At 56.8% G+C, this 20,257-nt stretch overlaps 1 protein-coding gene across 1 annotated transcript; it reads right to left on the reverse strand.

The window, feature by feature from the left end:
- Nucleotides 1–5,871: 5,871 nt before the first annotated feature.
- On the reverse strand, nucleotides 5,872–16,357 carry HTR3A (5-hydroxytryptamine receptor 3A). Its single transcript, XM_019556533.1, has 9 exons — nucleotides 15,749–16,357; nucleotides 12,149–12,315; nucleotides 11,329–11,373; nucleotides 10,720–10,829; nucleotides 9,472–9,641; nucleotides 9,082–9,242; nucleotides 8,010–8,220; nucleotides 7,436–7,669; nucleotides 5,872–6,897 (listed from the first exon to the last, which is right to left on the reverse strand). The coding sequence occupies exons 1-9, from the start codon at nucleotides 15,813–15,815 to the stop codon at nucleotides 6,599–6,601; spliced, it is 1,464 nt and encodes a 487-aa protein (XP_019412078.1). The 5' UTR covers nucleotides 15,816–16,357; the 3' UTR covers nucleotides 5,872–6,598.
- Nucleotides 16,358–20,257: the final 3,900 nt, after the last annotated feature.

The raw sequence follows: 20,257 nt of genomic DNA on the forward strand, positions 1-20,257 counted from the left end.
CCCCGGCCTCGGTGGGTCTGTTCAGGGAAAGCCCCGCACCACCTGCCCTGGGCCCGGGGCCTCGGCAAACACCACCAGCAGGCACCGCTCGGCCACGTTTGGGGCAGGGTCCCTTTGCGTGGGTGGGTGCCGCGGCGCCGAGATGTGCCGCCCCCAGGGCACCGCTCCATCCAGCCTGCAGATCTCCCCTCTCATGCCCCTTTGATCCCACGTGTGTTTGTCCTCCCCCGGAGCCAGAATCTGCCCGGAGGGGATCCCCCACACGTTGCCCATGCAATCCTTCGGGCTGGTGTGCCGAGGACGAGGGGCTGTGTTGCGCTGGGAGGAATGCAAACTATTTCTCTTCCTCTTGGAGTGACCTGCATTCCTGCCCGAGACCACCCGGTGGGGGCACGGGCCTGGGGGTGCAGGGTGGCACTGCTGGCCAGCCTGGCTGGGTGCTGCAGAGCTCGGTGCAAGTGCCGCCGGGACCGGGAGCCTCCCCCAGCTGTGCGGCACCTGCCTGGACCCCGTCTCCCTCCTGCCCGGCTCTGGCCCTGCCTGGTCCCAGAAACACTAGGCGACGCTGCCACCGTGTGGGGAAGCGCCAGATTGGCGTGGGAGCGCCGCCGGGCTCTGTCCGGATCCGGGCCTTGCCCTGTGCCCCCGGCTGAGACCAAGGCGCCCAGGCCTCCAAAGGGTGGCTGTTGGCACCGAGTGGGCCAGCTGTCTGTGGGTTGACCGCCAGCACCCCAGAGCAGAGCTGTTGAGCTGTCTGCAGCATCCAGGGGAAGGCTGGTGGGGCCTGCATCCCATCTTGATGCTGGTGGGTGCATTTGCCCCTGGGGGCAACAAGGAGCACAGTGCACCATGCCATGGAGGCTGCTGCAATGCCTGGAGCTGTGCATGCTAGGCGGTTGAGGCACAGGTAGGCTGGATCTGGGGAGCAGAGGGGTAAAACGTCCCGTGGGATGGGTGCTCATCTGTGCAGCGTGCTGGGATACTGCTGGGACCAAGAGTCTGTGGATAGAAACAGGAAAAAAGCAATGGGAGCAGGGGCAAGCACAGATCTGAGCCCCTGATGCTCCCTCTCTGCAGCCGGGGGAGATGGGCTGGGGGAGGCCAGGAGAGAGGGCTCCCTCCAGTCCTGCCCTGAGTGCCCAGGCTGAGCCTGGCTATGAGCACCACAGCCTTGGCAAGGCAGGAGACACCCTGCCCTGAGCTGCTGGACCTCGATTGCAGCAAGTCAGGCTTGAGACCTTTGCCGAAGATCTTGGCTGGGCAAAGTCAAGGGCAGCAGAGTCTCCGAGCCAGGCCACTCCACCCCCCACCCGCCAAGTGCAGCCGTCAGCCATTCCCACCGAGCGAGGTCTCTGGTACAAACAACGTGTCCCATCGCTGCGGGGCTGGATCTCAGCACAGCATCCTGGTGAGTAGCCTGTATCGTGGCAGGGGAGGATGCTCCGCTTTGGAGCTAGGGGAGGCAGCAGGTGTGACTGCAGGACCCAAGATCCTTTTCTGCCTGCAACTCAAATCCTGGCCAGTCTGGATCCGCTGGACCTCCTGGAGCTGCACTGGGACAGCTCAGTGGCTCCCCGTCAGCTTTGGCCCACGCAGGCTCGGCTAAAGCCTCCCAGGTGAGCGGAGGCTGGTCCAAGCCCTGCCCTCTATGGGGCTTGTGGGCAATGTCCCCTGGAGCAGCTCCTGCTCGAGCCACTGCTCCAGCAGCCCCCGTGGCAAGAGACAAAATCTTCCTGGAGCATTTGGCCTAGTACAAAGGAAGTTGTTATAATAGGGAAATTGTCACCGGAGCAGGGCTTTGTCTGCACATTCACAGAGCAGCTGGGAGTGATTATGCCACAACAATGTTCTGTTCCATCAACGTTATGTCCTCATTAAACCTTTATTAGTAGATTAGATTCAGATTTATTGATTTCCCCACCCCACCTTTTCTTCCCAGGCTGGCAGTGTCGGGGCGGCTCCTCAAACTTCCCCCAACTCCCAACTTTTTCAGACCACCCAGGAGGGGGAATCTTTCCTGGGATCCCGTGGACCGGATGGACGGCTTGTCTTCCCAGTGCGGGCCGTCCTGGAGCAAACGGGGGTAAGAGCTTCCAGGAGGGGCCAGTGATTCAGGAATGCATGCCCCTCACTTCAGGGGAGACAGGGGCTCAGTGGGCAAGGAGGGTGCCAAGGCCTGGGTTTGAACCCTGCGTTGCCACTCGGATCCCACCGCCGCTGCAGCCTGAGATTTGGAAAGGCGGGTCGGAGCCATTATCCCCTCTGGCACGGGAAAAGGAAGCAGCCGAGCCAGGGGAGCTGGTGGCTGAGTCAGTGGTGGGTGAGGTGGGGAGGGGGTCTGAGAAGAAAGTCGAAGCGTGTGCGGACAGCCTGGTATGGAGCAAGCAGTTAGCGTGAGGGAGCAGGGGGCTGGGACCTAGGGAGAGGTGGGACTAGTGGTTAGAAAGGGAGGGGAAAGGCCCTGGGGGAGGCAACAGAGGGGTGCATTGGATGCTAGAGATTTTCCCTTAAGAAGAGCTGCTCTGGAGGGGCTGCAGCTGGGGCAGTCGGGGCCATCGTTTGTATCCGTGGCCTCCGTGCCGCTCAGAGCACCAGGCAGCAACAGGAAGGGGCTGGGGCTGCTGGGAGAGGATCCCAGGACACACGAGGAGGGAGGAAGGCCTTGTTGTATCCCTGTGTCCCTGGGTGGACAGACTATTACAGGACACAGGTCTGGCTGCGAGCGCCTCCCAAGCCAGCTATGCCTCAGTCTCCCTCTCCGTCAGGGCAAGCAGCACGCCCCGGCTGCAGCTGCAGCCCTGCTGGCTGGCTGCATAGAGATGCAAGCACAGGGGGATGTGCAGGGCAGCGTGGACTGTGGTCGGAGCCCCTCCTTGCCTTGCTGTAGGCCCCAGAGCGGGGTATGCTGTGCCCCAGCTATCACAGCCTCCCAGGATGGTCTCCAGAGGCAGGGATGGGGCTGGCAAGGCACTGGCCTTCGGCTGGGAGATGGCTGAGGAAGCATGTCTAGGGGCTGGCCTGGGTGCAGCATGATTGTGCCAGGCTTTCCTAACCAACCTGATGTCCCTGGCCCTGTCATGGGCTTTTCTTGATCAGATGCAGGTGAACGCTGCGTCCCAGAGGGCTACAACCCACCCCACATGGCTGGCAGGTGCGAGGCATGTGGAGCCAGACTGGTGGGCCCTGATCCTGTTGCCTGTGGTGGCAGCCATGTGGTCTGGGTGGATGATGGGTGCTGTCCTTGATCATCCACAGGGTTTCCTCAGCTGGGGCCCAAGCCCACCCACCCGCTCTGGGCTTTCCTCGTAGACAAAGGCGGGTGGAGCTGGGTCTGTGGCTGGTGTGGGTGGGTGCCACGTGCAGCTGTCTCATCCCTGACCTGGGAGGCGTTGGAGGGGGCAGCTCAATGGCCTGATCGGATTTGTCTGTTGAAGCGTTTGATGTTACATGAAGGCAGCTCATTCCAGGGGATGTTAATTGCCCATTGCAGTGATCAGGTCTGTAGCACCATCGATCTCCCAGGGATCAATGAGCTGATTTAGTGTCTTACTAACTCTTTAACTGGACACCTCATCAATAGCTGGCCACTTACAGACCATCAGTGCATTAGCATGGGCCTGAGCTGCCAGGATCCCGCCCGCCTCTTCCCATGGCCCGTCTGTCACTCAGCCAAGAGTTTTCCTGCAGGTGAAAGCTTTGGGAGGATGTGAAGTCCTGGCCTGTGGCCGGAGCTCTGAGAAAAGGAAAGAGATGTCCTAGCTGAGCCCAGAGCCATACTCCCTCCTACCCAGCCAGGCAGAGGCTTCCTTCTGGCTCCCCTGGGCTAGTGCCTCTCCTATGAGCAGTGTAGGCTGCTCACAGGAAAGGCATGCATGGACCCTGGGTGTGGAGCTGGGGGGCAAGGAGGCACCAGCCTGATCCTCTGGCCAAGTGTGTGGGATGGGCTGGTGGAGAAAGAGAATGAGATGAAGGCTTGATGGTGAGTGGCTCTGATGGCAGAGGCCCATGCGGGAGAAAGAGGTCCAGGCCCCAGGCTGAGAGCAAGGAGGAGGGCTGGAGGAGAATGCAAAGCCAGTTCCCAAAGCAGATTAGGTTGAGCCCTTGGCACTGAAGGTGCAGACAGACTTGGGGCAGGAGGGACAAGGCATTGCCTACTCCAGTGCTGCCTCCTGCCCACCTGTCTCATCCCTTGGTGGTGTGCAGCCACCCCTGGCTTGGGTGAGCAGGGAGAAAATCGTATCAAAGCTTTGTTATCTGGTAGGTCCTGCTGTAATGTCCTCTCAGCCTGCACCTGCCGCTACGATGCTTGCATGGGAAAGAGGATGGTTTCTGTCATCTCCAGCCTCCTTGGAACAGTGACTGCTCTTTCTTTGGGGACTCAGGTAAACAGCCATCAATATGAGGCAGGTATCTGGGTCACCAGTCCCTGGCCCCCTGCTCCCCCACGCTGGTGTGCCTAAGGGAGGGGGCTCCTTACTGTTAATAACAAGCAGCCTCATGTCTCTGTCCGTGGAGGAGGTAGCAAGACAGAGCTCAGTGCGGGGTGGAAGGGATAATCTGAGGAGGGAGCCTGCAGCAGCCGGGGGATGCCATGGCCATGGGGAATCCTGTTGCCCCAGAAGTGAGTGAGGTCTGAGGTCAGGGCTGCCATCGCTCCCCTCATCCTTCTCCAAGCCTGAGCAGCTAAGCCAGGCCCTGGAGGGACCCATTAGGCAGGTATTCAGGATGGGCGGGTGGGTTAAAGAAATTAACTGAAGCCTTGTGGATGCCTGACTCTGGGAGAGGCCTGTGGGGGAGAATCAGGCACAGGGCTGGGAGCAAGAGGGCTGGGGAAAGGAGAAACAGGTCCTCAGTGCAGGGAGGGACAAGCCCCTGGCCCAGCACCCAGGGCCTCCAGAAATGACCGACAGATGCCTAAGACTCAGCATTTCTGGGTCTGTAAGAATTAGGTCTTGTCCTCAGGCTGGTTCTGGAGCAGACGGGCCTCTCTCTGCCCTCATCTCCACCACAGGTGAGCCAAGGCATCTGGAGCTCCAGGGATGCTGGCATGAGGACTTCAGAAGGAAGCAGCAAGACGCATGCATCCAGATGAGAGAGCACATCTCTTCACCAACACAGGTGGTGCATACTGGGACCTGCTGTGAGAGCAGATGGGAGAGCAGTGGGGACGTGCGGGGGCAGGCGGGCAGCACGGCAAGTGCCACCACGGTGCTGACACCAGTTAGCATCCAAACTCTCCAGCCTTGTGCACCGCATGGTCCCCTGGCTCTCGTTGCCACAGAAACGCCGGTGCAGCCACCTGCACACTCGGCGGGGAGGGCTGCTGGCCCCACAGCACGGCCAGGGGGTGTAGAGTGGGGAGGAAACAGCACTAGGGATATTCAGATGGGTCCTGTGGCCAGTGCCCCAGAGCCACAGGCAGGCTGCCAAGGGTCACAGAAGTGCAGTCCCAGGCAGGACGCCGCCGTGCTGGGTGCTGCACAACCACAGGGCATGGCAGGGTTCCTCCTCTCCTGCCCTCAGCCCAGCTGTGCTGCACACCAGTGCGCAGGCCTCAACCTGACTTGGGCCCTGGGGAAGGAGCTCGAGGGCGAGTCCCGGCCCAGCAGAGCCACGTTGCAGCCACAGCGGGGGCCACGGACACGGGAGCTCGGGAGAGGGTTGGTGGCGGTGGGCTCTGTCCATGGTGCTGAACCCTTCAGCACGGGGCCCAGGGCCGGACCGCTGAAGAGCCCTGAGCATGACCTAGCGGAGTCTGGCCAGCCCTGACTGCCTTCCCGGTGCATTCAAAGGGATGACCACGCTGTGGGACCCTCACCTGGGGCTATCCCAGCCCTGCAGGCAGCTGCACAAAAGCTCTGCTCCCGTCGGTGTAGTTAAACCCACTTTATTTGATGCTGGGTCCTGGGCTGGGGCAAAGGAGAGGTTTTGCATTCCAGGGTGTTTTAGGTGCGACACTTAAAGGCATCATAATGCACCAGGCACTGCGTTTGGGGTGCTGGGGACCAACTAACTGGGCCATCAAGGGGCCTGGGAGCATCCTTGACAGCCACCTAAAGAGAGGCGTTAAGCAAATGAAGCCTGACAGCAATTGTGCTCATTCAAGGGCAGGCTTGGAAAGGCATATGGATTGGCATGAGTCTCAGAGGAACCAGCAAGGTGCAGAGTTGTCATGCAGGGGGGTGGGGTAGGCGGACCCCCAGCCATAAGCTCCGGGCAGAGACTGGTGCTACAGTGGTGTGTAGGAAGCTGCCAGCTTCTACCTGGGGATGTCCAGAGGGAGGGGAGCGGTGGGTCAGCCATGGAGGGTGAGTGGGGGGAGTGTTCAGGGAGCAGGAGAATGGGGAGGGAGTTCCTCAGGGAATGGAAATGGGGTGAGGCAAAGGTTTAGTCCTGGCAAGGAATTAACCAGCACCTGGTCATCCTTCCCCAGATATTGCCTCTGGAGGCCAGGTGAGACTCCATCCTGAGCCAGCTCAGAGCGGTCAGCCTGCCCACCCGAGGTCCTGGGTCACAATATGCAGGTGAGTCCGAGGACCAAGAGTCCCCGTGTTGAAGCTCCGGCCTCGGAGCACCCCGTCTGTGCTGCCATCGCAGCTCAGGCGTACTGCCAGATGGACCAGAGCACGCCCAGTGTGACACTATAGGCCAGCACGGCCACCAGGTAAGCGCGGAAGAGCAGGGCATCCAGCACGTAGCCCACCTGCAGCCACTCGCAGGCGATGGCGCGGGAGGCATCCCGCTTCTCCAGGAAGTGGCGGATGGCAGTGATCTCCTGGAGGATGCTGTGCATCATGGCTGGGCTCTCCCCCCGGGCCAGGGGGGCCAGCATGGGCCTCGTGTCTCCTGCCCCCTCGTACTCCTGGAGGGTCTCGCCGCTGTAGTGGTTCAGCTTGGCTGTGGGCCCAAGAGTTGCTTGAAGTGGGGCTTGCAGGTAACAGCATGGCCTGCTCTGCAGGGCTGTGTCCCCTCCCTCCTCCCCCTGTTCCTGGCTGACAGCTGATATTGGGGACAATGTCAGCCTCAGTCTTCCACCCCCCAGAGTCAAGGCTTCATGCTCTGGGAGCACTGGGAACCAGCCCGCGGCCAAGCCTGGTGCCCCCCTACACCCAGCTGTTGCTGTTGTAGATGAAGGGGGCTTGCTTCAGGGAGACACAGGACCTGCCCGTGTCTCACTAGGTGACACACGTGCTGTTTGGGGTGTGTTACCATCCATGTGCTAAGCTCTGCCTGGGATGTGGGTCAAAGCTCAGCCCACACAGCACCTGCTCTGTCCCTGAGTCCAACCTCCCTGGGAGAGAGCCAGGGGCCTGGGCAGCTCCTTGCTGCCTTGCAGGTTCTGGCAATGGACCATTAAGCCAGCTTGGAGCCCAGGTCCTGGCATCTTGGTCCCCTTTTCCCAGTGCCCTGGGGCCTCCCCTACCCCTGCTCTTACTTGAGCTGTCATTGCTCTCCAAGTGCCGGGTGCTCTCGGCGCTCTGTGCCCACGCGGGGCTGACCTGCTTCCTGTCACGGCAGCACAGCAGGATGGCAGCTCGGTCCAGCACCAGCCACTTGACCCAGTCAGGGACGTGGGACTGCAGGTCCTGCTTGTGCACCAACCGCACGATTAGGATGGTCTCGGTTAGGCTGAGGACGAGCAGGGCCATGCACACGACGAAGTAGATGCCTGCCAGAGGGTGGCAGGGGTGTGAGTGTTTGGCTTGGGCTAGCAGGCAGCTAGACCCCAATGTGGTGCAGGCAGGGGCTGGCCGAGCTCCCCGCGCCCCCATCTCCTGCCCTGTGGCAGCCCAGCTTTTGCAGCCCTGTGACCAGTGCCCCCTGCAATGCCCAGCTCTACCCAGAGCTGTTATGGTCCCCACCTTCTCCCCAGTGGATTACTGTACCAGCAGCTCCAGTCCCTGGGCTGCCCACTCTCCATTGCCCCCCAGCCTCCCCCTGCCTCTCGAGTCTGAAGGAGATGGGCACTGGATGGGCTGTGCTCCTTGGTGGCCTTGGCCCCACCATACCTATGAGCGGGGTGCCAATGGCAGTGGCCGGCAGTGTGTCGGAGACGATGATCAGGAAGACAGAATAACCCAGCAGCAGGGTGATCTTGAAGGAGACCCTCTCGCCGCAGTCTGGAGGCAGGTAGAAGCCCACAATGTCCATGACCATGAGGAAGATGCTGGGGAGCAGCAAGCTGACGGCATAGAAGAGGGGGCGTCTCCGGATAACGACCTGCGAGTACAGAGGAGAAGGGAGGCAGGAGGAGCCCTGCTGGTGACAGAGGCCAGAGGCGGCCTGTCTCTACCAGCTCCGTTAGGGTCCTTTCTCAACAAGAGCATCCCTGGACGATGAACTCTTCTGTCCCTCAGGATCAAACCCCACTCGCCTTGCTTTCTCCTCTCCAGCTGCTGCCACGCCAGTGCCTCGGCTCTTGTCTCATTAGGGTAAGCACCTTTAACTCAAGACCCTCCAAAGCGTGCACCCAACTCTGGCCTTGACTTGGGAGAGCATTTCTGGAGAGCATCTGTGGAGCTGAAACAGTCTAAGAGAAGGGGCCCAGGTGCTGGGCATGGGGCAAGGGTCTGCAGCTCTGCTTTCCTGGATTTCCAGGTGCAAAGGCAGCTCCTGTATCACTCTGCCCTGCCCTCGCACTGGGAGCCTCCTGAGTCTTTGACAGTCATCAGTGTCCAATAAAGAGCATGGGATGGATTTTCTGCTGGGATCTCCAGCACCCCATGGTTTTAACTGTATGTCAAGCAGATGCCAGGGCTGGACCAGCTGGCCTTGTAAGGGCCCTGCCTAGCTGGCCTGCCTTGGGAGGTGTCCTGGCTGTGGTCCTGAGTCCCTATCTGAGGAGAAAAGCTCATCGGAGTCAAACCAGCGTTGTCCCTGCCAGCTCCGTGCATGCGTCTTGGGTCTTGACCGTCTCTGTGGCAGTCTCTGGCCTCTCCAGAGCTGGGCATGCACAGCAGGGTCTGCTGAGCAGAGCTCAGCATCTCTTCAGAGCCAGCAGGGCAGTGTCCCAAGCCGAGAGGAGGTGATGGCATCTGCCCCCTCTCCCCCTCCCTGCCCCACTGCCCGAAGGGCCCTTACGTAGAACTTCATCTCGGGGTAGCTGTCGCTGTCCTGGATGCTGAACTCGCGGAAGTGGCTGAGCACGCAGAGCAGCTCCCATTCCCCCTGGTTCAGGAAGACGCTGCGGTCAAACTTCACCTGCTCAGGATGCCGCCAGAGCGAGAGGTTGATGTCCTGGACTGCAGGGAGGAGGAGAGGGGAGCGATTAGGACAGCACTTGCTCACCCACGCCCTGAGGATACTTCCCCCCTGGGAGCAGCTAGTGGCTTCCCGCTCTGAAGTGCTGACTGCCCTGCAATGGGGCTTTCTTTGAGACCCCAGTTTTGGGTTCCTCACCCAGGTCCTACTAGCTTTCTCTGCTGGCCTGGTCCCTGCCCCCCTCCAGAAATCTGGCAAAGGGAGACGTACTGTTGTGCAGCCAACTGGTGAAGGTGAGCGAGCAGTTCTGCACGTCGAAGGGGAAGTTGTAGATGTCCAGGCTGCAGGCGGTCACCACCTGGATGGGCTTGAGGTTCTGCACCTCCCCTTGGTGCCGGACGTACACGTAGGGGATGTCGGGGGACTTGCCCACGTCGACGCTGAAGGTCACAGAGGAAGGCCCCGCCGTCAGGGAAAAGCAAACCCCGCACCCCCCAGATGCCCGTTTTCTTCTGTCTGGAGGGCAGCACTGCCTGGGGTGACTCTAACCGAGATGCTGGCAGGGGCCAGCCCAGGAGGGGCAGCCCTCAGTCTCCCAGGGGATAGCTGGGGTTCAGGATCAGCTTGAGACTGGATAGGACCTATTTCTGCCCAGTGAACCCTATACAAGGCATTGGCTGCCTCTCCTGCCCCTCGCCTGAAGCCCCCTGCGAGCTTGTGAATCAGGTTACTGGCGTGATCTCTCTTTGGCCTTGTAAAACTCTCCCATAACAAATTATTCCCCTTTTTTCCCCTTCCCACTAGCTATGTCCGCCTCGCGCTCCCTTTCACCATGTCCAATGCAGCGGGTAACACAACTGAGCTAGACGCATCTCCAGTCTATCTCCCAGTGACAAAACCATGCCCTGGGCTCAAATCAGCCACGCCGATTTGACAGTGGGGGTCAGGGTGAATGGGAGGAAAGGCTGGGCCTTTCACTGGTCTTGGGATGTTCCCCTAAGGGGGTGGGATGGTAGCTGGGCATTGCTTTGGAAACTCGCCGTGCCCACAGGGAGCAGCTGTGATTTCCCCATGCTGTCCTGCAGCCCTGCCTCTCGCTACAGGGGACACCTCCCCATGCAGAAGGCAGATCTGGGAAGTTTAAAGCGTGGCTCATGCATGGGGCAGCAAAACGCTCCTTGCGCCGAGTATTGAAGACAATGGAGCCCGTCCCCAGGAAGGGCTGGCAGCTCTGCAGCTGCCCCGGCATTGTGTTTGCTCCACAAAGCCTTCCTCAGAACAGCCGAGCCGCCCCTCCTCATCCCCCGAGTGCCGCGCGGGTAATTACGGATGTTTATGGTGCGCCAGCATTGGAAATGTCCCAGCTCCCGAGCTGCTCCCCATCTGCAGCCTGCCGGCGCGAGGGAGCGAGAGCCAGCTCTGTGCTGAGCATACCAATGGGAGCCGGGGGGCATCAGGGAGGGAGCAGCCCCTCCCCGCTTGCTCCCGAGGGCCCTGAGCCAGCCCCGCCGCACTTACAACTCGTTGATGAGGATGTCGGGCACCCAGATGCTCTCGGTGGGCAGGGACACCTGCGTGATGTTATCGAAGTCCTCGGGGTGCCACTTGAGGAACTCGTCGATCCAGTGCTGCGGGGGGGAGAAGGGGACAGCAGGTCAGCTCTGGGGATTGGGTCTAGTCCCGTATGAATCCAAGGGCCCTACTTCTGGCAGATGCCTGCCAGCACTGTGTCTGGGACAAAGCCGGCCCAGGGTGCCCAGGGATCGCCCCCACCCAGCTGTGCATTGCATGGGAGAACCAACCTCACATGAGCACATCCCACGTTACGGATTAGGCCTTGCTACACCACACAAGGATGTGACCCCTTCACGTGTGTTCCCTGGACCACCTACGTCTGTGGTTCTGGGGCACTAGTGAGCTCTGCCCTGTGGCAGTCGTGTCTCCGTTGTTACAGGGACGAGCCTTATGATCCCTGGGAGATCGTGCAAACCTTTCTGGGCCCTATTGCTTGTTAGGAGAATTCCCCATTTTGGCAAGGGCAGGTTTCTCTGATAATGAGGAGAAGGTGGTCTCTGCCCTGGTGTAGAGATGGTGGGGGCAGCAAGGCAGGGCCCCCTTTCCACTCACCTGTCTGTACCAGATGTAGGTTGTCAGCACCTGATTCTTTTCATCCTGGGGACGGACAGAAAAGCAAACGTGAGGTGGTCAAAGGGACATTGGTGTCTGCAGCTGCTGAAGCAGTGGACTGGGATTGAGCAGGGAAGACATGGATAGGAGCAAGCATCGGGCACCAGAGAGCACTGGGCAAACACCCAGGAGGAGGAGAGATGTACAGGCGAGGAGATCACCAGGTAACAGGAGGAAGGATTCCCACCTGATGGCCCACGTGGAGGCTCCTCCGCTTTCCTGGCCTGCTGGCCTGGCCATTCCCTGGCTAGTCCCTGGGCAGAGATGCTCTCAGCTCTAGAAGTTGAGCCAGCCCACCCTAAAGCCAAGGGCTATGCCTGGGGCTGCTTCCACCCCCTTCCCATGGAGATGCCCAGCCCTATAAGGAGGTATCTCACTGGGCATGGCTTCTTGCAGCAAAGCAGCCTCGTGCCTGGTTGGGGCCATGTCACGGGATGCACTGAATAATGCAGATGGTGTATGGAGCTCCCGGTTACCCGACCATCTCAGCAAGCCAGGTGCTAGACACTTGTGAATCCCTCGTGAATCGAGGTGCCTAAGTGGGGTTCTGGGCCCTGGAAAATCTGACTTCCCCTTTGGTTTTCTCAGCTGCCCCAGATCCTAGGAAGGGTGTGTCTCTTCTTCTTGTACGTATGGATAGGAAGAGCCTCATGCATCCACATGATGCATGTGCCCTCTCCAGAGGCTCAGGAGACCCTGCTCCCCCACATCTTTGACAACCCTGGAGGTGTTAAACCTGCTGAGCCAGCAGAGCACTTACCACGTTGAGAATGGCATAGACCATGACATCAATGGCTACGTTGGTGGTTGTCCTCCAGTCTCGAACTGGCCGGACGCCCTTGTTGTAATGAGTCAGCAGGTGTTCAGAGAGCTGGAGCAGGGCCGGCTTGGCTGTACCCATCGTCTTGTTCTTCCCTCTCCGAGCAGCTAATGGGGAAAAAATTGATGCTCATCAGGGAACAGTGAGATGAGATGGTGGGAAGGGCCCAGCCTAAGTCAGGCCCCTGCTCTGTCACAGGCTGTCTGATCTTTGCAAACTCATGTAATGCCTCAGTTTCCCATCTGTACAATGGGCTTCACAATCCTTTCTTTCACCTGTCCTTGTCCGCCTTGCTCATCAGGAAGAGAAGCTCCTCACAGCAGGGACTGGCTCTTGCTAAGTGCCTGTACAGCACCTAGTGCAGTGAGGCTGCTGTCTTTGCATCACCTGTGGGCTCCTGTTATAATATGCATAATACTCAAAAGTGCAACATCTTTTTTTGTGTCCCCCTTCTTGGCAAGTGCAACAGGGAGCAGGCCAAGAAGAGCCCCTGCTCGTGTGTTAAAGACAAATGAGTGAGGAAAGGGCATTGCCTTGCCATTGCACTGCAGACTCAGCCCGAGTGGTCCTTGAGCTGGAGTTGGTTGCAGCTGGCTCTGGCACACACGACCTGGGAGGCTGACCTGGAAACTTCTCAAGACTTTCAGTGAAATGAGAGGTAAAATAATGTCATTAATGCTCACCGTTGTTGCTTGGAGCCAAACAAAGCATTGAATGGGTCTAAGGGTTGTTGATTAGTGGCTGTGTTGGTCTAAGGACAGAGGCAGGCAAGGTTCTTTGAGTAGATGTGATATCTTTTATTAGACCAACTAAATAGTTGGAAAAAAAAAATGTTCTTTTCAGGCTTCCCTTCTTTAGGCATAGGGAGACTCTGCTGGTGTTGCATGCCTGAAGAGGCATGTTTGTGCCCAAAAGCTTGCCTTGAATGGGTTTAAAGCATTTATACTTTTTAATTAAAATTTGAAGTCAGTATCCAAATGAAGATGTTCTGCGTTAACAAAAATACGGAAATGTTGAATGCCTGTTGTGCCCAAACACTTTTTTATTAACTTTTTTCCCTTTAGCTGGAGATTATGACCCAAAATTGACACACAATCTGAAAATATGTCGGTTGACACAAATTTGCTTTGTTTTGTTTGTTTGTTTTGAGGGGCAATATTCTTGTCCAAAACTGTTGTCCCATCTGGACATTTCCAGTGATTTCTCCATAAAAGGACCAGGCCAGTGCTCACAAAGTGCTCCTTGAGTGTGCCTGTTGAATCAGCACAGCTTTTCATACAAAAAACTAGAGCTCTTCAGCATTGTTGCAGCTGGACAGCTCCCTGGTGCACGTGCCCAGGGTGGGCGCAGGGGAGCGGGGAGGCCGCGCAGCTCCCCCATGGCCCGTGCAGGAGCCAGCAGGCATGGGAACTTCACTTTGCATTTGGGATGGAAGTGACTCGGGTGTGGAAAGCTCAGATGAAGATCCGCGCACGTGATGTTGCATCCTGGCATCTCTGCTGCGGTCCTCCTTTGATCTTGCTTTCCATTGGACTGGAGGCTTGGGCCACAGACGTCTTTGTCACAGAATCCATCATCGCCTAATAAACCCCAGTAGTTCCTGGAGGTCGAAAGAGCCTTAAACCTGTCACTTGGCAGGTCCATTGGCTTAATGAAGTAGTAGGAAGGTCTTACCAGGATGCCTTTCTCTCTGCCTTAATATCCATCTCCTGTCCTGACTTGGCTATTCTTAAATAAACAAGGGTTTTTTCCCTCTCCCCTTGCAGGTGCTTTGCATGGCAGCTTCACCCACGTGCAGAACTGAGATGCCCTCCGGCCCACGGAAGAGCCACTGTTAATGGGGTCAGGCGCTCCTGCAAACATGGTCCTGGGTGGGGGGGAACGGAGTCTGCAGTGACCCTGGGACTCACCGCACACTGGGAGGAGACCCTGGAAGCTATCAGGTGTGCCCCAGTGCAGCAGCTTGTCTCCGGGTGCTTTATGGGGGAAATTTAACATTTCAGCATTTTTGTTAAAATAGAGTGGTTTTTTTTTCTGAAGCTGACTTGCTTTTTAAGTAAAACATGGATGCTTGGAATTCGGAAGAGGTGTGCAGTGATGCGCCGCATGGCGTGTGCGTACAAACAGCCCCACAGCATGAAAGTAGGAGATTACTTTTTCTTTTCAAACTCCCACTGAGATCCAGTCCACCACTCGTGGTGTTTCCTTTGCTCCCAGGTCTGCCTGTTCACCCCTGGACTTTGAAAGGCTGTGGCACTGGCACACAGAGAGCAGAAATGGGGAGGCATTGGATAGAAAGCAGCCTTAATGGGCTTGGCTGAATGGTGGAGGTGGATAATAAGTGTCTCGTGTTCACCCGGTTCTCAAGTGACAGATAATTATTACTCAGCAGGAAGGGATTTCTGGGCTCATGGGATCCGGCCTGTGTATGTACAGAATGGAAACCACAGCCTCCTGGCTTGGCACGCGAAGGTGGGGGAGCCCAGAGAAAGCAGCTTGAAAGGAAAAAATAGAAGATGGAAAGGCCTGGGACATGCACCTGCTGCTGGAGGGGTCCTGGTGGTTTCTGTGGTTCCTGCATGCACCAGAGAGGTGCAGAGTCTGCGGGGAGCCGGCGGCAGCCGCCCAATGTGCAGGGTGGGGGCTGCAGCATGCAGCGTGGGTCCCTGGGAAGGGGAGATGTGAGTGGAGCAGCTCTATTTCTGAGCCAGGAGCGTGCTGGAGCTGGAAGGGCCCTGTGCTCAGATGCTGAGCGCATCCCCTGGTCGCACTGTTCCCATTAGGAGCTTGTCAAGCTGTGGCACAAAGATTGCTGCTGATGCTGGTCCCCTAACAGGGTTTTATGCCAGCCCTTCGCCCCGAACCCCAGAAGCTCAGCTGGTGCAATCACTTGTGACACTGCACTGATTGACACATGGGGAGATTTTGCCCCCTGACATCATTAACCCAAGTGAACGATGGCTTTGTCGCCTTGTGAGCAGCCTCGCTCTAATGCTAGATCATTGCACAAAGCTTCAGAGCCAGAAATGCCCCCATAGCAAAGGAGAGCACGTAGCATGCCAGGAGCAGGGCCAGACCCCAGACACATGCCCGCTGGTACTGCTGGGCTCTGCCGGCCCCCGGGTCCCCTCCTGCTGGTGCCGAAAGCGCTGTGGTGAGAAGTGAGATTCCTTGTGGGAGCTGGCAGTGCCGGTCTGAGTGCTGAGCAGGGAGAGCCCTTGCAGCAGCAGCTGTCTGTGCGCTGCCATCCACAGGGCTCAGTCCTGCTCTACAATGCACAAAGCACGAGGGGACAAACCTGATCACCGAGCTCAAGCGTTTGGTCAACAGGTCTCAAGCTGGTGTGTAAATCCCCATGCCCCCACTGTGCTGCCAGGTGTGCAGATGCACAGCCTGTTAGTGATCACACTGATGCTCTTGGGGGCAAAAAAAATCTGCATGAAATACACCCAGAAAAGCCCCCAGGGCCATGTGCAAGCAACTGTCCCCATCTCCCAGCCCCTGCAAACACTCCCTCAACTTTGCCGCAAGTTTCCTTACCTTCACTCTGCAGCTCAAAGGCAGCCAGGGCCAGGGTGAGCAATGCCCACCGAGCCGAGAGCACCATGGTGCTGGTTCAGTGGGTCCCGGGCGCTGGCTTAGCTATTCCACATGCAGGCGAGTCTCCTGGCTCTTGTCCATGGTCACTCCCTTTGCACTCTCTCCAGCCTTCCCGCTGCAGATGAAGCGAACCTCGTCCGGGAAGCAGGCAGCACTTTTTGTTCGCTTTCCCCCGACTGTCAGGGTTCTGAAAATGCCTAATTAATCTTGCAATCAGTCGCCTCTGCTGCATCAAGTTTCAGGCTGGGAGGATAGAAGAGCAACCCACCCACCCTGACTGATGTCACGCCGTGTGGTCCCAGACAAATGCTCCATGCCTCTCAGCCTCTCCCCAGCCAGGGAGGGCACTGTTGTGTCTCTGCGAGGCTGACCTGGGAAACAATTTGTTACCCGAGTCCTGCTTAAAAGCTGTGTCAGACAGAGCTGCTGAGGATGGTGTGTCTGTGATTGTGTTCTCACAGCCTGTCCTTGCAATAAACAGGGATCTCTGATGGCGAGATGGGAATTTAGTGGGCATAAGTACTGCTATCTATGGCTTTGTTAATGTGTGGTATGGAAAGAGTGAGAATCCCAGCAGCGGGCTCTATTAAAACATCGCTGCACAAATATGTCTCTGGTACACATGGTGAGGGCTGCGGGGCCAGTTAGTGGCTTACTCATACTGCAACCATCACCGTTCAGTTAAATATCTGCTTGTCGGCGCCTGACTTTCATGCGCTCGCCCGCATTCGGCATGGGCTACGTTGATGCAATTCTGATGACTGCAGTAGCTGCGTCGGTCATAACTTCGGGTTTTTCTCCTCATTCCCTGTGTGTGTGTGTCTAGATCAGTGATTCTCAGCCAGGGTGCCGGGGTGCAGCCAGATCCTTTGAAGGGTGCTGTGAGGTGTGAGGAGATGAGCAGATAAGCTAAGTAGATAGATGCGGGCTCTGGCTTCTCCCTGCCTGAATGATTCCCCCACAGACAGCCCCTCTGCAAGGCAATACGCACTTTAAATAACCTTTGGATTTTGCAGCTGAGTGCCATTTAATTCATGAAAACAATGGAGGGACTTTGAAGCCAAGAAGGTTGAAGTTATAACAACGGTCAGGTTATTTTTAATTTGTATTTTTTTTTCTTTTTAAACAGAGGGGAGGCCATGCTAGAACTACAGGCCCGATTTTATTGAACAGTGTCTTGGCTTGGTTTTTTTGTACCAAAATGTGCCATGTGTTTTAACTGGTCAGAGAATTATGCACCGTTGTTGCTGCTAATCGTGGTGCAGAGTGTTTATCATGTTAGTGCCTCGGGGCCAGCCAGGAACAGGGCCCCACTGAGCTTTGCATTGTACAAACACAGGCTAGTAGGTAGCCCTGTCCCCAAAAGTTTGCAGTCTAACTGAGAGGAGGCTTGACATGAAGGAGAAGGGGAGGGGGAGAGAGTTTACTTCCTCTACAGGATGGTGAGATGGAAAGAAGAGGGAGGGGAAAGAAGAGGAAGGTGCAAGTGAGGCTGAGCTGAGGTTGAGACTGGAGAGGGTCTGAACAAGCAGCTGCACTAGGGAACTCTCTGCTCCCCAAGGGTGTATCTACACATCCATTGATGTGCTTTAGTTAATGCACATTAAATTGAGTACCTCCGTTGTGAGATGCTATGAAAATGTGCATTAACTTATATTAATGCAAATTAACTAAAGAGCACAGTTTTTAGTGACACTTTAATGCATATTAGCCTATCTGAATGGACATTAACTAAAAAGTGTGGGTTTTTTTAGTGACATTTTAACATGCATTAAAATAGGCTATTGAAATAGATGCGCCCTAAATGTTTTCTACCCTAATGTGTTGAGTCCCCTGGGATATGTCTACGTGCTTTCAAGTTTTCAATCTGTCATTGTTACAAAGCCAAAAACCAAAATCAAACAGCAGCTTTTTGATTGCAACCTGAACGTCCCGGTTTGATCCAAATTGGAACAAAAGGAGAGCCTTGGGAGGAGGAGATGGGTTGCTAGTCAGTGTTATGAGTTTTCTACCCTTCGCAGCATGGCAGAACGGGGGAGAGAGCAGAAGACAGAAATGCAGTTTAACAGGTTTTCATTTCTGTTTGAATTGGAACTTTTTTTGGCAAGATGTGAAATGTCCGTGAAAAAATTTTTTAAATGAAAGCATTTCTTTTGCTTTTTCTCCCCCCGGACACCATGCAGCTGCCAGAAGGGATCTGAGTTTTACTTGCCTAGCCCTGGTCGGTCAGCTCATGTGAGAACCGTCTTTGCCGCTCTGTCTGTCTATCTTCCCTGCCCCTGGGGCTTGTTCTCTTCTTAGACCAACCTCACACCGGTTTCACGCCAGGGGCTTCTCCAGAGTCCCTTTTCATTCAGATTTGCACTCATGACAGCGGCGGGAGAATCAGGCCTTTCACTGCATTTCTAACGAGAGCCCCAAACTTTTCCCCTTCTTGCCTATCGTTCTTAATCCCTCAGCCTGTCTCCTTGTCTGTGCTGACATTTATCATCTCATCCGGTAGGGTGGAGAGGGTTTTGTTTGTCGTCTTGGAGCATTTCTTGGGGGCGGTGGTGCTACACGGTTCACACAGAAATTACCATCCAAAGTCCAAGGGTTGGTTCCAAAAGGCAAAGCACGAGTATTGATGAACAGTGCGATGCCATGACACGCCGAGTGTGACCAGCAAAGGACAGAGATTGATCAATGATGTTGGATGTGTTTGTTTGCTTTATAAATAATCAAGAGGCATCAAAGCAGTAAGATCTTAAATGAGACTCAGTCTGGCATCATTAGAGAGAGAAAACCAAACGTGGCTTGGCTGTTCCCTGGGATAGCTGGGTTTGTAGAAGCTGTTCGGGGCTGTGATTATTTATGGATCCCATTTGATAGTCCAAGCGGTGTGCTTTCTGTTTGAGTTCAGCAAAGACAAATGGAAGGCGCGACTGGCATTTCAGGAGCGCTGAAGGGCCTCCATCCTGGACTCCCAAACACCAGTGCTGGAAGTACGTAACCAGCTTTTATTGTTGACAGTCTTGTGGCCTTGGGGCAGGCCCGTTCCCCCAGCGTGCACTGTCAGTTCTGCACCATGCGCCCATGAAAACAGAGGTTCCCCCCAAAACAGCTGCTCGTTTCAGACACGGGGAAGCACCATTATTAGAAGACCCACCAGCAAATCCCCAGGGCTGGCCAATGCAAAGCCCAGGTGCTGAAGCCCCTTTTGCTATTACAACTGGAAAGCAGCTAACCAGTGGAGGGGGAGAACCACTACTGGTATGACAGGCAGGGTGGCTCCCTGCTGCCGTGCTGGCAGGCATTTGCCTTTGAGGGTGTTGTTTAATTCAGATGCCGGACAGCGGGGCACCTTGCAGCCAGGTCAGAGCAGGGCCCATGTGTTTCCTGGAGGAGGCAGGGCCCAGGCAGCTGCACCCCATCCATTAGGGATGACTTCACTCTCTTGGCACCAGCCTGGACTTGAATGAGGCTTTCTCATTTCAATTCCCCGCTTCTGGGTGAGCATCCGGGCACAGGGCTCCTCGGAGACTCTCTAATTGAAGGGAGCAGGCCGGGGTGGCAGGACCTGCAGGCGAGATTCATCGCAGGGGCTTTTTCTTCCTTCCTTTCTCTCTTTGGGTTGCAGACAGTGCAGCAATCAAGATCTCCCTGAAGAAATTTCCTATTAATGGAACTGATGGCAAAACAGATAGGCAGGAATCGGAGCCCTCGGCCGCAGCCCAGTGCAAATTGCATCATCTGGCAGCGTGGAGTCACTTAAACGAGATAAGAATTAGTGCGAGGCCCTGATGAACTCCCCCTCGGCTGCCAATAGCCGTGTCAGGCGGAGAGCGAGTGCAGCGCCGGGGCTAATTTGATTTCTCGGCTCTGTTAGCGGACGGCACGTCGCCTCCCAGGAGCCCGGGCAGCTCGGAGCTGCTTGCTGTTATTGAATCTGGATAATAAAAAGCAAGAGCCAGGCTTCAGCTGAGCTAGGGACGGTGCCCAGGGTGGCTGGGGCTGCAGCTGAGGCCGTGGACTGGGCTGCGTCAGACCGAACCCGGGCGGTGCCCACGCCTGGAAGGTGGCACCTCAGCCAGGTCCAGCCGGGGTCTCCTTTGCGGATGCTTCTGGGGACGGCTCATCCTGCAGCCATCTCGGCCAGTGTTTGTTGGGGCTGTCTTGTGGGCAGCCTCCGTGGAGAGGCTGGGGATGGCCTGGGCCGTGGGGCCTGCCAAACTTCTCTTCTCAGGAGGGCAGGCAGGCTGGCAGGGGTGGGATGCTTGCACCATGAGTGTGAGTGATCCCCAGCAGCCTCCAAACCGGAGCAGTCCCATGGGGGTGAGGGGCAAATGCTTCTGTGCCCCTCCCTGGTCTTTCTCACTCACGACTGGGTTGCAGCATTGCATGGGCCAGCGGGGCTCCAGTGGACCCTGGGCAAGGACAGAGGCCAGCTGAGGAGCTTGGTATGTCTGG

The sequence above is a fragment of the Crocodylus porosus genome, unplaced genomic scaffold (assembly GCF_001723895.1).
Source record: "Crocodylus porosus isolate Cpor-Errol unplaced genomic scaffold, CroPor_comp1, whole genome shotgun sequence".
Lineage (NCBI taxonomy): Eukaryota > Metazoa > Chordata > Crocodylia > Crocodylidae > Crocodylus > Crocodylus porosus.